Genomic DNA, 20,635 nt, shown 5'->3' on the forward strand with positions numbered 1-20,635 from the left:
GTTTTTGTTTTTTACTTTTATTCTAGAAATCATCAAGTATATTCAAAAGTAGACACTAAAAAAAAAGCTGAAGTCAGACACTTAACCAACTGAGCACCCGGGCGGCCCTATAACAGTTTTTTTCCAATGTTTGTGGTGTGTTTAAATTTTTTTAAGTGTTTGTTTGTTTGTTTGTTGGTTTTGAGAGAGAGAGAGACAGAGCACAAGCCCGGGTGGGGGGAGTGGCAGAGAAGGAGACAGAATTCGAAGCAGTCTCTAGGATCTGAGCTGTCAGCACAGACCAGTCCAGGACTTAAACTCATGAAACATGAGATCATGACCTGAGTAAAAGTCGGACACTTAACCAACTGAGCCACCCAGGCACCCCTATAACAATTTTTTAATATCTGGAAAGTCTACCTTCTCTTCCTCCCCCATTGCTTTTTTTCATAATTTGCCTAATTATGTGTTATTTTTTTGCTCTTTAATTTTAGAATAAATTTGTCTAGTTTCCCCCAAAATAAAAATTCTGCCATTTTTATAGAGATTATTTTAAATTATAAATTAATTTGGGAGATATTCCTCTTGAGTCTTTCACGAATATGGCATTTGTATTTGTTCAGATTTTCTTTTGTGATCCTCTCTGTTGCTTTAAAGTTGTTCACTATTCAGTTCTTCACATTTTTTGTTAAGTTTCTATCCAGGTATTTTTCCCTCCTTTTTCCCCCCCTCTATTTTAAATAAAACCTTTAACCCTTTGTACTGCTTTATTTATACACATATTTTGTATATATGTGAATTTTCTTAATTTCATAATATTTTGTGCCCGGCCACCCTAATAAATTATTACTTTTTTAATGTTTATTTATTTTGTGGGGGGGCACATAAGCAGGGGAGGGGCCGAGAGAGAGGGAAATAGAGGATCCAAAGTGGGCTCTGTGCTGATAGCAGAGAGCCCAATTTGGGGCTCAAACTCATGAACCCTGTGAGATCATAACCTGAGCCGAAGTTGGACACTTAACTGACTGAGCCACCCAGGAGCCCTGTGAATTATTTTATTTGTAGTATTTCTTCAGTTATTTCTTTTGGATTTTCTAGGCATACAGTCATATTATCTACAAATGATATGCTTATTTCCTTTTCAATGCCTGTAATTGAAACTGCATGTTTGTTACAATAATACCTCTCATGTAGAAGGGGCTCTAGGGGGCCCCAAGGTACAAATCCTAGGACAGGGAGGAAACATTGGCAATTAGAGCTTTTGAACCCTGGGACTGGGTTTATATTTTTTTCTTTTGTTTCCTCTAGATGTGAAATCTGGGAGCTATACAGTGTTACAAGTGGTGGAAGCCCTTGGGTAAGAGCCTCTGTTGTAGAGCCCCTTCTCCAGCCCTGCCCGTGCACTCTGAAAAGGTTATTTTGTACACTGCTGCTTTCCTGGACCTCACTGGTCCTGAATTTCTCCTACTGTAGCTCAGTACCCTCCTTTCCTCTCAGAACCTCAGTCTAAACCTATGTTTCTCCTGGAAAAAGTTTGATGCCACCTGACTAAAGTGTTGGAAGTTCCTGGATCAGCCCACAAGTATGGAGTGAGACGGGCAGTTGAAGGCCATTTAATTAGAGTGGGGATTCCTTCTGTGCCTCTTAAAGACCTACCTGCCCCCATGGGCTTCTAGTCAGTGTGGATCTGACTCAGACCTGCTCGGAGGCCCTGCCTGGAGATTTGCCAGGAAGCTGACCTTACACCAGATCCTCACTACAGGAGAAGCCTTGAGGAAACAGCTGGAAGATCAATGTTAAAACCAGATATCCAAGCACCAGAGGAAGCATGTGCTTACTGTCTGATGCCTGCTTTTCTCCTATTTCATACTTGGTAGACCATCTAAATTGACAAGTCTTTTTTGCAAAGGTTGTTAACTGTCACAGCCAGCTTGTCTTCTGAAGCAGAAAACTAGAAAATTGGGAGGGTGGGTGGCATATAAGTCACTATTATGCCTCTCTCCCACATGAGAGACCATTTGGCCTTTCTACTAACGTGTGGCCTTGATCCATTTAAAAAAAATGACAGCTTTATTGAGATGTAATTCATATGTCATAAAGTTCATTTTTTATGTATTCACAGATTTATGCAACCCTCAATCAATTTTTGAACATTTTCATTACCTCCGAAAGAAACCCCATGCCCATTAGCAGTCACTCACTCTTCATTCCCTCTTCTTCTCAGCCCCTGGCAACCACTAATCTACATTCTATCTCTGTGGATTTGCCAGTTTTGGAAATATCATATAAATGGGACCATACAACATGTAACCTTTGTGACTAGCTACTTTGACTTAATATATGTTTTCAGTTTATTCCTGTTATAGCTCTTTCTAGTACTTCATTTCTTGCTGATGAATAATCTGTTCTATGAATATATCTCATTTAACCATTCATCAGGTGGTGGATGGGTATCAGGGTTGCTTTCAAATTTGAGCATTCTAAATAGTGCCAATACGAACATTTATGTGTCTTGGTCTATTTTTAAACACCCAGTTTTCTACCTCTTAACAGGGTCCTTTAGACAGGATCCTATTCTGTTCCTGTCAAACGTGATTTTTAGTTTTGCCCCTGACCTCCTAGGTACAGACACGCGTATCCTTGAGATTTCAGTCAGATGTCCTAGTCAGTTCTTCAGAAATCTTCTACTTCCTACATTAACTTGCTTAGATTTCTTCAAGTATGTTTAAATGTAATCTCTATAAGAGCTGTTTTGAAGATAAGTCACCTTATTGCTTCAGTCCAGGTTTTCCAATTCAATAATCCTAAGTAATTAAAACTTTATTCTGACCATCTTACTTTGTAAACTTCCACTTATAAAGATTTTTCCCTCTAAGACCTCATCGCTCTCAGCACTTTTTTCTTGGCAGCCGTATATTTATTCTCCTGTTTGGGTGGAAGACGCTGCTGCCAGGACCTGCTGAGCCCTGCGGGTAGCTGCTAAGCTCTGTTTCAGAGGAATGTCACTATCATATAAGAGTAAGCCCGATGCCCAGTCAGTGCCAGCAGATGGATACTTCTGTTGGCTGTGGTGTCAGATGAGCCTCTAATGAATGTCAGATCAATCTGGGGACTGGCCCTTTAGGCTCTGGCTTTACTATTATCTATAATGCTAAGTACCTACAGAACACCTTTCCTGGGCTGGATTCCATGCCCAGGGGGTGAGCTTGACTAATTTCAAAATATTTATGCCTTCAAAAGTTTGAACAGTATTATGTCAAGCTCTCTGTATCCTACTTTCCCCCCAGGTCATCTCTAGAGAATCCAGAACCCCGAACTCGGGCACGAGGAATCCAGCTTCTGTCACAGGTGCTACTCCAGTGTCACTCCTTGCTCCTGGAGAAGGAAGGTACTGGCATCACTAGTAGGCGTGTCTTCCTGGATTGCTGAGCCGACGCCTTCCTTGTCTGTTCAAGCCAGCCTTACAGGGAGGGAAGAAAAAAGGGAGGGCATGAGGAATCCATGAACCACTAATTCAGCATCTTCATTCCTCACTGGTATATGTGGCAGAGGTGATAAGAATTGAGACCAAAGACACTAGCATTTCAAATGTAGCCTTAGACATTATTTATTTACTTAAAGCTTATTTATTAATGTTTATCTATTTTGAGAGAAAGAGAGAGAGAGTGTGAGCAGGGGAAGGGGGGAGAGAGAATCCCAAGCAGGCTCCATGCTGTCAGCTCAGAGCTGGAGGCAGGCTCAATCCCAAGAATACTGAGATCATGACCTGCACCAAAATCAAGAATCAGACACTTAACCGGCTAAGCCACCAGACACCCCTCCTTAGACTTTTTCTTTTTTAATCTTCTATAGCATAGTAGTGGGCAAACTACAGCCTGTTTTTATTAATAACATTTTGCTAGCATATGGCCACAACCGTATAGCTGCTTTTTAGTTACAGTGACCCCAAGTTGAGCAGAGTTGAGTAGTTGTGATCAATACTATGTCCTGCAAGCCTAAAATATTTACTATTTGGCCCTTTGAGAAAGTTTGCCAATTCTGGTTCGATAGGAAGGAGGTTCTGGAGTTGAAAGTGGATTCAAATGCGGACCTACATGAGAACGGATAACAAAAGATGTTCACCTATTTTCCAGACTGATCAAGGCACCCTCAAATGGGAGGGCGTGGGACAGATCTCTTAGTGAAGGAGAAAATTTGTAGTAAAGCCCAAACAGGAGCAGCCTTTCCAAAGTTTGGGAGGGAGCCTGTGTAAAATAATGGCTGCGTTTCTGGTTTGTACAGTGATCCACCTGATCCTATTCTATGAGAACCGGCTGAAGGACCATCATCTTGTGATCCCATCTGTCCTGCAAGGTTTGAGGGCACTTGTAAGTTCTTTTTTTTTTCATTACATACTGTGTTTGCAGGAGCCCTTTTCCAGCGAATTCTGTCCTTGTTTTTTGGGCGTGAGACTCCCACATGCTGAGGAGCAGATGCCCAAGTGGGGAGTAAACTAGTGTCAGCCAGTTTCACTTCTGTTTTTAGTCTAGAGATTAAAAGTATTTGGGGGGGACTGGAATTCAGAACCAAAGTGGAAGGAGCTGCAGAGAACTAATCAGCCCCAGAAAAGGGACCATGTTTCTCACTCTTAGTGCTTCTTCCTGAACCTGGATGTTGTGATTCCCACTATAGCTAATGAGGCCTGTTTTGGGGATTATATCTTGAAGGCTAGAATTCCCTCAGTGCTCACACATCTCCTCTTCTCCCCCAGAGTCTGTGTGTGGCCCTGCCCCCAGGGCTGGCTGTGTCTGTGCTTAAAGCCATCTTCCAGGAGGTCCACGTCCAGGTGAGTTCTCCTGTCTCCCAGACCTGACATAACTGGGATTAGGTGGCAAAAATAACACCTTCTAAGTCCTGAACTTTTTCCGATTCCTGACCGTGTTTACATGCTAGTCCTTGCTACTATATAGGAGGAGGAACCGTGCTAATATGTCTGACCTATGTCCTCTGAAACCTAAAGAGAGTAAAGCAGACAGGTTTTGGTTATTGGCTTTACTGCTGTAACTGGTAGTCCAATAGCCATAGCCTTTCTCTGCATTTCTTCTTATGTTCTTCTTATACTAGTATAAAGAGCACTGTCCATCTAGAGATTGTGAAGCAGGAAGTGGAGTGGTTTTGTCAGCTCAGGTATTCTTTGAGTACTTTACTGACTTCTGGTCTCTTCCACGCCCCCCCTCCCAGTCCCTGCCTCAGGTGGACCGACACACAGTCTACAGTATCATCACCAACTTCATGCGAACCCGGGAAGAAGGTAAAAGGCAGGGTTCTTTGGCAAGCCTGAAAAGTGGGCATATCCTTTCTTCCCCATTGCCAGGACTCAAGTTTAGCTTAGAAGTCATATAGGAGAGCCAATACTCTGAAAAAGACTGAAGGGAAACTGGGGGGAGGGGGTCCCCTCACTTCCCAGTAAACTAAAGGAAGGGTCGAGTGTAGGCTGATGTTTTAAATTCTTACCTAAAGGGGGCACCTGGGTAGCTCAGTAGGTTAAGTGTGAATTCTTAATTTTAGTTCCTGAGATGGAGCCTGCTGGGGCTTCACGCTGTCAGTAGAGCTTGCTTGGGATTCTCTCTCTCCCTCTCTCTCTGCCCCTTCCCCACTCATGCTCTCTCTAAAAATAAATAAACTTAACAAAAAGAAACTCTTATCTCTCGGGGTTATATATTGCACATCTCTTCTTCATTATGCACTCTCTCAGAATAGGAAAACAACAAGAGTCTGCTCTGGGAAGCAGCAAAGGTGGGATGGTGAGAGTAGAAGGAAACCCCAAGCCGGAAGAAAGCCCAGCTTTCTGTCTTGAGGGAGGATAGTGACCTGTTCTCTCCTCCCCAGAGCTGAAGGGCCTAGGAGCTGACTTCACCTTTGGCTTCATCCAGATGATGGATGGAGAAAAGGATCCGCGGAATCTTCTGGTGGCTTTCCGCATCGTCCATGACCTCATCTCTAGGGACTATAGTCTGGGTATGTCCTTGTAACCTTGAATTAGCTGGTTGGGGCTTGTCTGATGAGTGAAAAGTATAAGTTGACCTCATTGTTTCTCTGTTACCTTAGGACCCTTTGTGGAGGAGTTGTTTGAAGTGACGTCTTGTTACTTCCCTATTGATTTTACCCCTGTAAGTAGCACCTTTTAATCATTCATTCATTTGTTCATTAATTGATTCATTCAAATATTCATTGAGTACCTTCTGTGAATCAGGTCCAGTTTTAGGCACTGAGGACACAGCAGTGAACTCAAAGGAGACAATCCGTGCCCTTGTGAGCTTACATTTTAATAAACTGGGAATGGAGAAGCATTTGCAGTCAGAGGAAGGAGTCAATTCAGCGGGTATTTGGAGGCTCCTTAAGCTCTTTAACAATGTACTTAGTGCCAAGGGTTACCGAATTGTAAAACATGGTTTCTGCCCTTGAAGGCTAAAACATTTAAGTAATAGTATGAGATTATGAACCAAAACAAGTGGTCTTCTAATTGTTCAGAGAAGACTGAGTTCATTGTGAGCTAGAGTAGGCAGGAAATGACTTCACAGATGAGATGAGATTTCAGTTGACTTCTAAGGAATGAGGATATGATCCTGGAATCTGAGGGGTGATCTCAGCCAAAAGAAACAAAATTGACAAAACAAAACACAATTGTGTGCAGTATATACAGCATGCTCTGACCATGACCCCCTTGGACCTTCCTCCTGCTCTGTATCCTGATTTCCCTTCTATGTGCAAAAACTCGGGATCTCCTCCCTGTGTGGGTGTGCATGCATGTGTGTACTGCAAGCATTAGTGGTTTTGAAGAAATGAAAGTTCTATGACAGGACACCAAATGGCATCTGAGTATTGACTCTTACTGCCTTTAAAGTTACACAGCCATCTTTGCCACGGAGAATTGCTTACCAGCTTATTCCACTTGACAGCATGGTCCTTAGGGCCATCTCTCCTGAATTTCTTTTTATCTCTTTTGTAATCAATGTCACTATTTTTTTTTTTAATTTTTCTTTTTTTAACATTTATTTATTTTTGAGAGGGAGAGACACAGAGTGTGAGCCAGGGAGGGTCAGAGAGAGAGGGAGACACAGAATCTGAAGCAGGCTCCAGGCTCTGAGCTGTCAGCACAGAGCTTGACGTGGGGCTCGAGCCCATGAACCATGAGATCATGACCTGAGCCAAAGTTGGCTGCTTAACCAACTAAGCCACCCAGGCGCCCCAGTGTCACTATTTCTAACTCAGAAGAACTTATGTCTTTGAAATCTTGAAAGCTCTTCGTTAGGCCACCACGTTTCTGGTCTTGCTTTATTTTATGTTTGTTTTGAAAAAGTAATAATTATATGATCCAAAATCTAAAAGGTGCAAAAATGTGAATATCTACCACCATTTCTTTCTCTGTTGTCAACTGTTTTATAAATTAGGTCTATATCTTACATAACTTTTTCATCCATATGTAAGCAAATGCTCCCCTACCAATGGCAGTGTATGTATGTACTTTTCTGTACTTGGCCTTTTTCACTTAAGTATATCTTGGAGTGTTCCATATCAGTATATAAGTTAGCTCTTTATTCTTTATGGTTGTGTAGTATTCCTTCTAATGGAAATACCTAATTCATTTCACTGGTCCTCTATGGGATAAAGGTTGCTGCTAATCTTATGCTGTTACAGGCAACGATGCAACTTACATACCCGATACATGTATCATTTCACATATATATGTGGGTAGGACAGTAGGATAAATTCCTAAAAGTGGAATTGCTAAAACACAATGCATTTTTAATTAGGGGGCAGGGAAGAGTATATCATTCATTTTTTGAAATGTAATAGAGTAAGCATGAGTCAACATTTAAAAGATAGAGAATGAAGCCTTTTTATACCCCTTTACTGCCAACCATCCATTTTCCTTTTATTAAAGATGATCACTGCTCTCAACTGCATATGTATTTTCTCAGATACTCAACACACAAAAAAATTATAGATAATCATAGGAGAATGTCTCTTATTTGAGTAGACTTTTTTAAGGAAGCTTTACACCCAACATGGGGCTTGAACTTACGACCCGAAGATTAAGAGTCACTTACTCTACTTACTGAGCCAGCCGGGTGTTCCTCAAGCAGAATTGTGTATGTTCTTCTGCACTGCAGTCTGTATGGGAAGCAGAAAGCTCTTGTCAGTTAAAACAAGAGACACTACTGAGGAGGGCACTTATTGGGATGAGCACTATATGGAAGCCAATTTGACAAAACATGATATTTAAAAAAATAAATAAATAAAATAAGGGACAACTGCCTTTAGTGTAACTATTTGTGTCAGAAATATACTTTTTGTTTTGTTTTCTTAAATCTATTTGTTTGTTTTTTTAATTTATTGTTTCAGAAATATGCTTTAAGGTCTTATCAATCCTGTTTGGCCAGAGGCCATCATCATAGTGGATCACATCAGTATAAGTGATGGTTCCCTTTTTTTAAAATGTTTATTTATTATTGAGACAGAGAGAAACAGAGCGGGAGTGGAGGGAGGGGCAGAGAGAGGGGGAGATACAGAATCTGAAGCAGGCTCCAGGCTTCCAGCTGTTAGCACAGAGCCCGACGCAGGGCTTGAACTGCAGTCTGTGAGATCATGACCTGAGCCGAAGTCAGCCGCTTACCTGACTGAGCCACCCAGCCGCCCCAGTGATGCTTCCCTTGATTTTCACTATGCGTGTACACTTACTCTACAGGCAGGGCTGGGCAAACTTTTTTTTTTGTAAGGACCAGATAGTATTCTAGGTTTTCCAGACTCTCATTTCTGTCACAGCTCTTCAATGCTGCTGTTCTAACAAAAATGGCCATAGACACTGGAATGTGGTGCAGTGTATTGCAATAAATATAGACATGGAAATTTAAATTTCATATAGTTTTCACATGTCACAAGATATTATTATTTTGATTTTCTCCCCCCAACCATTTAAAAATGTAAAAACCAGGGGATTAAGAGTACACTTATCTTGTTGAGCACTGAGTATTATATAGAATTGTTGAATCACTATATTGTACACTTAAAACTAATTTAACATTGTATGTTAACTACATTGGAATTAAAAGGAAAAAGTGTAAAAACCATTCTTAACTTGGCCATACATGTAGTCTCAACTGGTTGCTTCCTACTCCTCATGCAAAGTAGATCTTGAACCTTCCTTCACCGTCATCCTTGGGATCCCTTTATCCTTCCTCTTGGGTCAGATACCCTATTTTCTCAGGCTCTCTACTGCACCTACATCTCCAAGATTAGAGACCTCTGTCTTACCCTTTCCAGAGAGTTAAACCTCCAGATTCTGCCGAAGAAAGGGAGGAGCTAGGAAGCAGTCTAAGTGGTTCTCTAACCGCACTCCCAACTCCAAAGGCACCTGGTACTGCCAGTTGCAAACCTTTTTGAGCAGGCTTATCCCAACCCTACTGAGAATTCTGTTGTCTTGTCCCGAGTAAGTCATTTCTTTTCCATCTCCTTTTTAGCTTCTAAAATTTTATTGTTAACATCTCTTAATCTATTTTTTTCAACCTTTAGCTTTATATCTTGGTTTTTAAATAATTTAAAAAAAATTTTTTTAAGTGATATCTACACCCAGCATGGGGCTTAAACTCATGACCCTGTGATCCAAGAGTCATATGCTCTACCAGCTGAGCCAGACAAGTGACCGTAGCTTTGTGTCTTTTTTTTTTAAATATTTATGTATTTCTTTTTCAGAGAGAGAGCGAGCGAGTACATGCACAAGTGGGGGTGGTGGGCAGAATCTGAAGCAGGCTCCAGGCTCTGCGCTGTCAGTGCAGGGGGCTTGAACTCACAAACTGCAATATGACTTGAGCCAAAGTCAGATGCTTAATTGACCTACCCAGGCACCCATAGCTTTATGTCTTAAAATCCTTTTGCTGTATTTTTGATGTTGTTTCTGAAGAGGAAAAGGAAAATATACACATCTTCAGACTGGATTTTTTTTTTTATGTTTATTTTAGAGAAACTGCATGATCAGGGGAGGGGCAGAGAGAGAGGGACACACAGAATCAGAAGCAGGCTCCATCTAGGCTCCAGGCCATCAGCACAGAGCCTGATGCAGGGCTTGAACCAATGGACCATGAGATCATGACCTGAGCCAAAGTCGGATGCTAAACCGACTGAGCCACCTAGGCTCCCCAGACTGACTTTTTTTAAACATAGAAACCATCAATGTTTTTTATGTTGCCAGAATTATAGCTTTTTTTTAATAAGGATTAAAAAATAGAACTGTCCATCAAAGAGGAATTTTTTAAATAAATTGTGGCTCATTTATAGAATGAAATAGTATCAGTCATGAAACCTAATGTTATGAAAGAATAATACCGTAGAAAATGTACCTAATGTATTAAGTGAAGAAAAAGGATCATAAGCCCTATGTTCAAAACAATTACAGTTTTAAAAGTATGTATATTTTAAGACAGTTTTAAAACTGTGTCTCCTAACATATAGTCATAATATGTATACAAATAAGAAACTAATGTACCAGAAAGATGTTTGCCTTTCTTTTATTTTTTAATTTAAAAAAATTTTTTTAATGTTTTATTTATTTTTGAAACAGAGTGAGACAGAGCATGAGAGGGGGTGGGAGAGAGAGAGAGGGAGACACAGAATCCAAAGTAGGCTCCAGGCTCTGAGCTGTCAGCACAGAGCCTGGCACGGGGCTCAAGCCCACGAACCGTGAGATCATGACCTGAGCCAAAGTCAGACACTTAACCGACTGAGCCACCCAGGCGCCCCAAGGTGTTTGCCTTTGGTGAGATGATAGATCAGATAGAACGTAAGTGCCCAACAGGCTTAAATTCCCAAGGAACATATAAGAGTAAGCATGTCTTCCTGCTGGGGCCTCCTGTCACACTGTTCTGTCCGAACAGTCAATATCCCAGCCCCTGCAGGGTTGCCAGGTTGAATCTTGTGTCCCAGGGTGGTCTGAAGAGTTGTGCAAACCCATGGCCCTTCTTCCTTTTCCAGCCACCTAATGATCCCCATGGAATCCAGAGAGAAGACCTCATCCTGAGTCTTCGAGCTGTGCTGGCTTCTACACCACGCTTTGCTGAGGTGGGTCTAGCCAACATTAGGTATGTAGCCTCAGCCCAAAGAAGGCTCTGAATAAAGAATAATAAGAGTATGGGGAAAAAGAATGATCCAGTATACATTTTTGGGTAGGGTATCCTGAAATGTTTTAAGGTGTGTTTGGCAAGTATCTTCAAAGTAGAAAGCTTTACCATCTCTTTGTTTAAAATAATAATCTAGTCACTATTTGGTGCTCTTTTTTTAAATCCTGTAGTGTTGCCAAATAGCCCACTTTTCAGGTTAAATTGGAGTCTAGCCACAGGTTGGCAGGAAGGTTCATTTACAGTCACAACTCCTGACTCAACTATAACTCTCTGATGTGGGTCCTACCCTGGGTACTGGTGGCAGTAAGGACATAGTTGGCCTTGGCATTGCTACAACACTACCCATCTCAGACTTCAGTCCTTCCTTCTCTCCAACAGTTCCTGCTCCCCCTGCTGATTGAAAAAGTAGATTCTGAGATTCTGAGTGCCAAGCTGGATTCTCTGCAGACTCTGGTGAGTCGTTTCTTTTTTCCCAGGACCCACCTGCCTTTAGACAATTCAGGACCGCTAAGAAATATAGTAGAGAGCCAGGGAATATAGTTCAGTGGCCCTCATGAGAGGGATACCCAGAATCTGGGCTTATATGTTGACCTAAAGCAATCCCTCCCACCAGCTGCATAATTGGTCCGGTAGTAACTGAGTGGCAACTGAAGAAAGGCTGACCAGGGCTCCCTCTTTTTGCTTATTTTCAATCAGTCGGGGTGAACTCCCATTTTTATGACCTGGATAGGACTTTTGTGAAATCCTGCTGGTTCTTCTGGTGAGAGCCATGCTCCTTCAGGGGCTTTTCTGCTGAGGTGCCTACATGTCCTCGAAGTCTGAGTGTGTAGAGAGCTGACACCTGTGCTTTCCTTGGCAGAATGCTTGCTGTGCTGTGTATGGACAGAAGGAACTGAAGGACTTCCTCCCCAGCCTTTGGGCTTCTGTCCGTAGAGAGGTGAGTGTTAATTAGATAAACTCCCTCCTGTTAACTCCCAGTTGCTGGGCATGAGGGGAAATAACACAGCCTGTCCTTTTCCCTGTTGGTGGCCTGGTTATTCACCAAGCCAGTAAGGGGACATACTTCTAGTTGAATGACAAGGGAGAGTCAGCTGTTTGATGATGGCACATGATCACCTTTGCATAGTGCCCACTTCCTGTCCTTCCATGGTAAGGAGCACAGGTCATGGTGCATCTGTCACCATATTGAATACAAAGGGAGAAGAAGAGACTCGGGAAAGGGGATCCCAACTACCACTGCTCAAAGTTGGTAGCCTGTTTCTCAAAAAGTATGTGTATCAATTCTAGTGGGACTAAGGACTTGGCGAGAATACATCCATTGAGAAGAAGCTCACTTGAAGGGTTAATTTCTGTGGCTATACCCTAAAGGTTCTCAAACCCCACTCCCCAAAGGAAATAGGCAGTGGGTGGGTGGGCTTTTACCTGGTGCAGGCTCACCTCAGTAGCCATGGGATCCCTCCCTGACAGGTGTTCCAGACGGCAAGTGAGCGGGTGGAGGCAGATGGCCTGGCGGCTCTCCACTCCCTGACTGCATGTTTGTCTCGGTCTGTGCTGAGGGCTGATGCTGAGGACCTCCTTGACTCCTTCCTTAGCAACATTCTACAGGGTAATGGGACCATGGCAGCCAGAAAAGGGGTTGAGTACAATAGAAAGAAGTTTCTTAAGGCCAGTGACCTTTCATGAGTAGGCCCCCACATTCATTGACTTGGGTGCTGGAGCCCTGCTTTGAATTTGAAAACAATGTGAGTGATAACTGCTAGCAAACTGTCCCAGGTCTCAAGCTCCAACTTCTGTGGACTGCAGGGGAATCGGGCAGCATTCAGCCTACTCCCCAGGTCTGTGATATGCTGCCTCTCTAGACTGCAGGCACCATCTGTGTGAACCGGACATGAAACTGGTGTGGCCTAGTGCCAAACTGTTGCAGGCAGCTGCAGGTGCATCTGCTCGGGCCTGTGACCACATCACCAGCAATGTACTGCCTCTGCTGCTGGAACAGTTCCACAAACACAGTCAGGTAAGGAAACCGAATCTTTTGAGGAAATGGTGGGAACCTTGCTAGGATCCTTTCCACAGAGAGAGAGAAGCTAAGCATTGAGCTTGTCCCTCATAGTAGATCTTGGGTTTTTCCTCCCATAAGCTGCTACTGGTTCCCTTATTCACTCTTTCTGACACTCTTACATAAGAGGATAATTCTCCTGCTTCTAGAGGAGCCGGACTGATATCTTTGAAAATATTCTTTGAGGGGTGCCTGGGTGGCTCAGTCGGTTAAGGCTCCGACTTCGGCTCAGGTCAGATCTCACGCTCGTGGGTTCAAATCCCGCGTCAAGCTCTGTGCTGACATCTAGCTCAGAGCCTGGAGCCTGCTTCAGATTCTGTGTCTCTTTCTCTCTCTGCCCCTCCCCCTCTCATGCTCTGTCTCTCACTGTATCAAAAATAGGTAAAACATTAAAAAAAATTATAAATAAATAAATAAATAAAATATTCTTTGACCCCAGTCCTTCTTAAAACATTACAGAGCAACCAGCGGCGGACAATACTTGAAATGATCCTGGGTTTCTTGAAGCTACACCAGAAATGGAGTTATGAAGACAAGGGTAAGGTCACCTTCCAGGTGTGGTGTCCTGGGGGCTGCTGAGTACTCTATTCCTATGAAGGACAGTAGGCAAGAAATGCTACATAGAAGTACTCTAGAACAACAGCATTCCAGTTCTGAGGTTGTAGCACCAGAGCACACTTACCAGATGAGGCCTGTTTATTTTTTCCTAGTCTATTTCCTGGATACCCACTGTTAAGATTAAGCTCTTTGAATCTTGCCCCAAGTTGTCTTTGCATCACTGCTGAGTCAGGGCTTCCCTCTAACGTGTACTCTATCTGTTCTAGATGAAAGGCCTCTGAATGTCTTCAAGGACCAGCTGTGTTCACTGGTGTTCATGGCTCTGACAGATCCCAACACCCAGCTTCAGCTTGTTGGCATCCGTACACTCGTGGTCTTGGGTGCCCAGCCAGGTACACTTTAAGGGAACAAGAAATGAAAGGGTATTGGTCCCTTCCTTGCTATTTTCCATCTTAAGAGCAATCCTAATTCTTTGGTTCTTACCGTAAGTCTGGATGATTTGGGATTTCTACTATGACTTTTGGAAGGGTTGTGGCGGCTACAGGAGAAGAAAGATGAGGTTTGTGTTTCCTTTTAACACAGATCTTCTCTCTTCTGAGGACTTGGAGTTGGCAGTGGGTCACCTGTACAGACTGAGCTTTCTGGAGGAGGACTCCCAGAGTTGGTGAGGATTGAAAGCAGCAAGATAGAGCAAGCTGTCGCTGGGCTCTGTGCTTCTGACCCTTGGCCTTCTCTAGGGGAGATGGGCCTGTGCTTGTCTCTAACTACCAACTGGTGGAGGTTTCAGGCTTCTCTTTTTGGGGGGCATTAAGAAGCCCTGTCCAACTTAGTGGTGTAGGTACTTGAGTCCTGCTCTTCAATAAGGCAGGCTTGGGAGCCCACACCCCCGAATCTGCTTGATGGCCAGCCTAGGCAAGAGAACAGTGGGCCAGGGCTCAGCTATTTCTCATCTGCCTTGTGTCTCCAGCAGGGCGGCAGCACTGGAAGCATCCGGAGCCCTAGCCACTCTCTACCCTGTAGCCTTCAGCAGCCACCTAGTGCCCAAGCTTGCCGAGGAGCTGGGCAGAGGTATGTGTCTCTAGTCTTCTGTGCTTGTGCCTTCCCAGGGATGCGTGGGGGCCTTCATGTGTGCCATCACACAGTGAAATCATGTCTCCTGGGTTGCTTGCAGGGGAGTTAGATTTGGCTAGAGGGGATGAGTCCACCAAATGCTCCCGGCATCTCCACTGTCTACAAGCCTTATCAGCTGTATCAACGCATCCCAGTATTGTCAAGGAGACCCTGCCTCTCCTGCTACAGCATCTCTGCCAGATGAACAAAGGTAACTACTGAGAATAATCATCAAGGAGCTGGGCTGAATGGGGAACCGCAGGCACATTTGGAGTTGATGCCTCTGAGGCAGTGGTTCCACAGGTGATGATACATAAGTAGAGTTGTGGGAACCTTTAAAAAATGTTGATGCCTGGGCCTCGCTTTGTTTAACTTGTCAGTCTCTGAGGAGGAATGGGACTCAAACAACTATAATTTTTGAGTGCCCAGGTGAATTTGACATGAAGTCAAAATTAAAAAGCACCAGTGTAGGGCCATGGCTACTGAAAATGTGGTCCATCAACCAGCAGCATGGGCATTGTCTGGGAACTCGTTCGAGGTGCAGAATCTTAGGCCCTACTATTAGAATCTGCTTTAAACAAGATCTCCAGGTCACTCCTACACACTGCTGCTCCAAGACGTAAGTGACAGCAGCGCTGCTACTGTGAGCCTGTGCACACTCACCACGGGCCCTTGCTACTGTCCTAAGCTCCCAGCTCTGCACTGCCCAGCCCTTCGTGGTAGATCCGGTGGATGTTCCAGCAGCTGTTACAGCTCAGAGCGTGGCCGGGGTTTGACTCCTGACTTTGCACTTAACTATAACCCTAGAAAACCACTGGTGGTTTCATTTCACCTCCACATCCTCCTCTATAAAATAGGGAAAATGATAACCTCTAGGGCTGTCATTAGAACTAACAGAAAATACGTATGGGTGCCTCTGTTGCAGAGCTGGCACAGAGCCTATTCTGGTCCAAAACCTGAATAAATGAAAACAAAACAGCCAAGAAAGTGAAATTGCTTGTTCCTTTATAAGACACTTGGACTCTTTAGTCATTCATCTTTGATTATTCTTCCTATATTCTGTATCTGAAAGATCTGGAAGTGCTTTTAAGAACCCTTTACAGGGGTGCCTGAGTGGCTCAGTCAGTTAGGCGTCTGACTTCGGCTCAGGTCATGAACTCACAATCCATGGGTTTGAGCCCCGCTTCAGGCTCTGTGCTCACAGCTTGGAGCCTGGAGCCTGCTTCAGATTCTGTGTCTCCCTCTCTGCCCCTCTCCCTCTCACTCTCTGTCTCTCTCTCTCATAATAAATAAAGACATAAAAAAAATTTTTAAAGAAGAACATTAAAAAAAAGAACACTTTACAGAGAATACTTTCTTACTACACAGGGAATATGGTTGCAGGAACCAATGAAGTTATTGCTGTCTGTCAGAGCCTCCAGCAGGTGGCAGAAAAATGCCAGCAGGACCCTGAGAGCTGCTGGTATTTCCACCAGACAGCTGTACCTTGCCTGCTCGCCCTGGCTGTGCAGGCTTCCATGCCAGGTAACTTTCTCCACCTTGCACCTTCCCTGTCCCGCCCCTGGACTTCAGCCTTCCACTGCTGGTGGACAGCAATGCCACCTGCAGGCTACCACGGGCATTACATTTTGTACCAACAGAGGCTTCTTTTGAATCCTTTTGTCTCCAAAGTGAGTTTTCACTTCAAGCAAAGGGTGCCAACCTGACCAGTGGGCAGGAACCAAAATCTACTCGTGTTAGCAAAACTCAGCAGGACGCACACCTTTTTCCTCAATAATTGCTATGTAATTAGTTAGAATTGGGCTCTGAAATCAAGCTGACCTGGTTGGGTTTCATCTTCAGCTCCACCACTGTTAAGTGAAGATATTTAGCCTTTGTAAGCCTCTGTTTTCTCGCTTAAAAGGGGAAGATAAAGAGTAAAATCTGTGTCACAGGGTAGTTAGTAAGGATTAAATAAAATTGTGTGGTGCGTGGCGACAGAGTACACGGTGTGAATGTATGGTAGCTCCACAGGTGTAACTGCTATAATAATAAGGACCCTTGACTACTGGAGTCCAGCTCCAGCAGGCCCACTGCACCTGACAGTACATCTGTGTCATCTTTTAAGTTTTGGAAAAAACTAAAGTAACTATTTCTGAAATTCATAAGATCATAATAGCTAGCTTTATTTTCCACGTTGCCCAATCTGAGGACTGCACAAAGTTCTCAAGAGCTCTCTGTGGCCCATGTTAACCATTCCTGTTTCTAGTGCTGTGCTCGTGCTCAGGGCCACAGTGCCGCAAGGGGGAAGGTTTAAAACTGATGCCGTCGTAACTGGAGTCATGATGATGACAGGACCTAATCTGAACCATGGTCATGGCCTGGTGATTGTGTGTGTGTGTGTTTATTTTTTTCAGAGAAGGGGCACTCAGTTCTAAGAAAAGTACTGTTGGAGGATGAGGTCTTAGCTGCCATGGTGTCTGTAATTGGCACTGCCACCACCCACTTGAGTCCTGAGTGAGTATAATCATTGATGCGGCTTGATCTTAGGTATGATAGCAATCTTTGGAAGAAATAGCAGATAGCTGTCTTCTGAGCTGTCTTTTACCCGGAGTCAGATGTGGAGGGAGTTGTTTTCCTGGCAAAGTAAGAGGAAGTGGCTTTTTAGCACCATGGATTAGGGGCAGGGGAGGGATGGGTTAATGGTTTTTCGCTACAGAAGTGCATTAGAATCACCTGTGGAGTATTTTTGGAATATACATTGTGTCCTCTCACCAGATTGTAAGCTCCAGGAGAACAGGGATTTAATCTAATTCTCTGCTAAATCATCAGGGCCTAAAAAGGGAATGGTTCTTGGCACATAATATATGCTGAATTAATATTTGTTGAATACATGAATGATCGTGTTCTGGCCCCTTGACTCAGTGACTCTAATGTGAATCGACGGTACATCAGAACCCTGGCTCCTTGGTGACACCTAGTTCTCTACCCCCAGCTTAGCTGCCCAGAGTGTTGCCCACATTGTGCCCCTTTTCTTGGATGGCAATGTCTCCTTTCTGCCTGAAAACAGCTTCCCCTGCAGATTCCAGCCTTTCCAGGTGAGGGTCTGATGGACCAGAATGGGGAGAATCTTGGGACTTCTTTCCTTCAGAATTTTGAGGCTAATCTGGGATGGGGTTCAGACAGAAAAGCCTCTTGCTGGCAGGACAGACTTGCTAGGGCTTTTCTCCCTTGACAGGATGGCTCCTCAGGGCAGAGGCGGCTGGTTGCACTGCTTATGGCCTTTGTCTGCTCCTTGCCTCGAAATGTGAGTACATTTGGGGAGTACCATAGTTTAACCCTGACAAGGGGAGGTAGAGCCCAAGTGACTTCTGGGCAGAAATTTGTCATAGGCTAAGCTGATCTTCTGTTTTACTCACTGGAGAGTTTAGCTCTCATCCATCTTGACCTCTGCTGCCACTTTCTTTCTTTCTTTTTCTCCTTAAGTTTATTTATTTATTTTGAGAGAGAGACAGAGAGAGGCAGAGAGAATTCCAAGCAGGCTCCGCACTGTCAGCAAAGAGCCCAATGTGGGGCTCGATCCCACGAACCGTGAGATCGTGACCTGAGCCGAAATCAAGAGTCGGACACTTAACAGACTGAGTCACCCAGGCGCAACCCCCTGCTTCCACTTCCTACTGGGTATCTCTTGGAGTTCGAGTGTTCTCTGCACGCATTACATGGTCAGGTTTTGTGTAGGTGGAAATCCCTCAACTGAACCAACTCATGCGGGAGCTTGTAGAGCTGAGCTGTTGCCCCAGCTGCCCCTTCTCCTCCACCGCTGCTGCCAAGTGCTTTGCAGGACTCCTCAACAAGCTTCCTGCAGGTACGGAAATGAGGCTGGGGGTTGGGAGCCTCCCGGAATCAATTACTAGTGAAATCTTGGAAGTTCAGTCCTCCTGCTCTTTAAAAAAGGAGCTGCTAAAAATATAATAGGGCCTCCCAGGGGATAGCCCTTGGGACAAGAGTCAAGACTAGAGCTGGGCAGAGCATTACAGGACATTAGAAGATAAGAAGGTTCAGTTGGAGTGCTCTGTCTGTGTCTGTCACCCAACGCCCTACAGGGAGCTATTCAAGATCATTTTTTACTAGTAGACTCTTTCCGAATATCAGCACCCTACGTTATGAGATACCAGGCTCTCCTGCTAGTGTCCTAGAGCTGAGTGGGCAAAGTCACAGTCAGAATGATACTGTTCTTTTCTAATGGCTTCTCAGGGAGCTCTGTATGTAAATGATTTACATCATTTGTTGTTAAAGAAGAAATATGTAGCCTCTCTGCCTCAGTGTTTCCTCTCTTATTTTTAGGGCAACAGCTGGATGAATTCCTGCAGCTGGCAGTGGACAAAGTGGAGGCGGGCCTGAGCCCTGGCCCCTGTCGTAGTCAGGCCTTCACACTGCTTCTCTGGGTAAGAACCCAGAATGAACTCTAGTTAGACAGAGACACTTACGTCTGGCTAAATAAAATTTCTCTATTTGACCTTGAACCACAAGCACACTTCTTGAGGTTTTGGGGTTTGAATGTCATGCCCAGACTGTTCTCTGATTACAGGTAACAAAGGCCTTAGTGCTTAGATATCATCCTCTCAGCTCCTGCCTTACAGAACAGGTAAGTCTGTTCTGGAGACAGAGCCAAGGACCTAAATAGTCACTTCCCTGTTGATCCTATTCCTCCCAGAAACCACTGCCATCTTCTTCTTGGGTATTTAATATTCATTCTTCTCTCCTCATGCACCTCATTTCTCCAGCTCATGGGCCTTCTGGGTGATCCGGAACTAGGCCCAGCAGCGGCTGATGGCTTCTCTCTGCTCATGTCTGACTGCACTGACGTGTTGACCCGTGCCGGCCATGCTGAAGTGCGTATCATGTTCCGCCAGCGATTCTTTACAGATAACGTGCCTGCTTTGGTCCAGGGTTTCCATGCTGCTTCCCAAGGTGAGAAGGGTCTAAAAAAAGGCCCCAAATATATAGACCTTTGCCTTGCTCAGGTCACATTCCCTAAAATAATTTAGGACCTGAGTGCTTCTTTAGAGCTACAGTGTGATCTATACCTGAAAGGCTAAACTTCCGGAATCTTATCCCACTTTTTTCCTTTGGTAAATCTTGCTTTTTCTGAGTTTGAGGTGTTTGTTTCAGTGTCTTTCTAGGCTGATGTCCCAGCTTCATCAAGATTGGAGTTGAATGTTCAAACTATATGAGACCAATTTCTTCCTAAGCTTTTCCATGTTGTTACAGATGTGAAGCCAAATTATCTTAAGGGCCTGTCTCATGTACTTAATAGGCTGCCTAAGCCTGTGCTCCTACCAGAGCTGCCCACGGTAAGCCCTGCAGTCAGAGCCTGGGGACAAGTCATTGCCTCCAGCTGATGCTAGAAACAGGGGGATGGGGGCATGGAGGAGAAGCAGGCTCACCACATCTGTGATTGTACCTTTCTTCTGGCCCCTTAGCTGCTCTCCTTGCTGCTGGAGGCCCTGTCTTGCTCTGACTGTGTAGTACAGCTCTCCACCCTCAGCTGCCTTCAGCCTCTTCTACTGGAAGCACCCCAGGTCATGAGTCTTCACGTTGACACCCTTGTCACCAAGTTTTTGAACCTCAGCTCTAGTCCTTCCATGGTGCGTTGGAGCCCCAGCAACTCTTCGACACCTATGTGTCCTTTACGGGTCTCCCCTCACCCCCCTCCCCTTACGGTTGTGTTCCAGGCTGTCCGGATTGCTGCACTGCAGTGTATGCACGCACTCACTCGCCTGCCCACCCCTGTGGTGAG

The 20,635-nt window shown here is 44.4% G+C and overlaps 1 protein-coding gene across 3 annotated transcripts in view; it reads left to right on the forward strand.

The window, feature by feature from the left end:
• The window catches only part of LOC115284803 (MMS19 nucleotide excision repair protein homolog), a 33,392-nt gene that overhangs the window by 11,913 nt on the left and 844 nt on the right, over positions 1 to 20,635 (forward strand). Inside the window, exons 2-29 of one of the 3 annotated variants that reach the window (XM_029931284.1) lie at positions 1,288 to 1,336; positions 3,267 to 3,367; positions 4,261 to 4,346; positions 4,730 to 4,804; positions 5,200 to 5,269; positions 5,848 to 5,976; positions 6,067 to 6,128; positions 10,987 to 11,073; positions 11,511 to 11,585; positions 11,992 to 12,069; positions 12,600 to 12,738; positions 12,992 to 13,146; positions 13,648 to 13,726; positions 14,013 to 14,138; positions 14,329 to 14,410; positions 14,714 to 14,814; positions 14,918 to 15,067; positions 16,225 to 16,380; positions 17,253 to 17,352; positions 17,831 to 17,933; positions 18,074 to 18,142; positions 18,574 to 18,700; positions 19,180 to 19,280; positions 19,424 to 19,480; positions 19,620 to 19,806; positions 20,107 to 20,189; positions 20,319 to 20,483; positions 20,571 to 20,630. In XM_029931284.1, the coding sequence (XP_029787144.1) occupies positions 1,288 to 1,336; positions 3,267 to 3,367; positions 4,261 to 4,346; positions 4,730 to 4,804; positions 5,200 to 5,269; positions 5,848 to 5,976; positions 6,067 to 6,128; positions 10,987 to 11,073; positions 11,511 to 11,585; positions 11,992 to 12,069; positions 12,600 to 12,738; positions 12,992 to 13,146; positions 13,648 to 13,726; positions 14,013 to 14,138; positions 14,329 to 14,410; positions 14,714 to 14,814; positions 14,918 to 15,067; positions 16,225 to 16,380; positions 17,253 to 17,352; positions 17,831 to 17,933; positions 18,074 to 18,142; positions 18,574 to 18,700; positions 19,180 to 19,280; positions 19,424 to 19,480; positions 19,620 to 19,806; positions 20,107 to 20,189; positions 20,319 to 20,483; positions 20,571 to 20,630 (2,852 nt within the window). Of the gene's footprint in view, positions 1 to 1,287; positions 1,337 to 3,266; positions 3,368 to 4,260; positions 4,347 to 4,729; positions 4,805 to 5,199; positions 5,270 to 5,847; positions 5,977 to 6,066; positions 6,129 to 10,986; positions 11,074 to 11,510; positions 11,586 to 11,991; positions 12,070 to 12,599; positions 12,739 to 12,991; positions 13,147 to 13,647; positions 13,727 to 14,012; positions 14,139 to 14,328; positions 14,411 to 14,713; positions 14,815 to 14,917; positions 15,068 to 16,224; positions 16,381 to 17,252; positions 17,353 to 17,830; positions 17,934 to 18,073; positions 18,143 to 18,573; positions 18,701 to 19,179; positions 19,281 to 19,423; positions 19,481 to 19,619; positions 19,807 to 20,106; positions 20,190 to 20,318; positions 20,484 to 20,570; positions 20,631 to 20,635 lie in introns of those variants that run through there. The other 2 variants (XM_029931285.1, XM_029931286.1) reach the window with 2 other exon arrangements.

Source organism: Suricata suricatta, unplaced genomic scaffold (genome assembly GCF_006229205.1).
Source record: "Suricata suricatta isolate VVHF042 unplaced genomic scaffold, meerkat_22Aug2017_6uvM2_HiC HiC_scaffold_21, whole genome shotgun sequence".
Lineage (NCBI taxonomy): Eukaryota > Metazoa > Chordata > Mammalia > Carnivora > Herpestidae > Suricata > Suricata suricatta.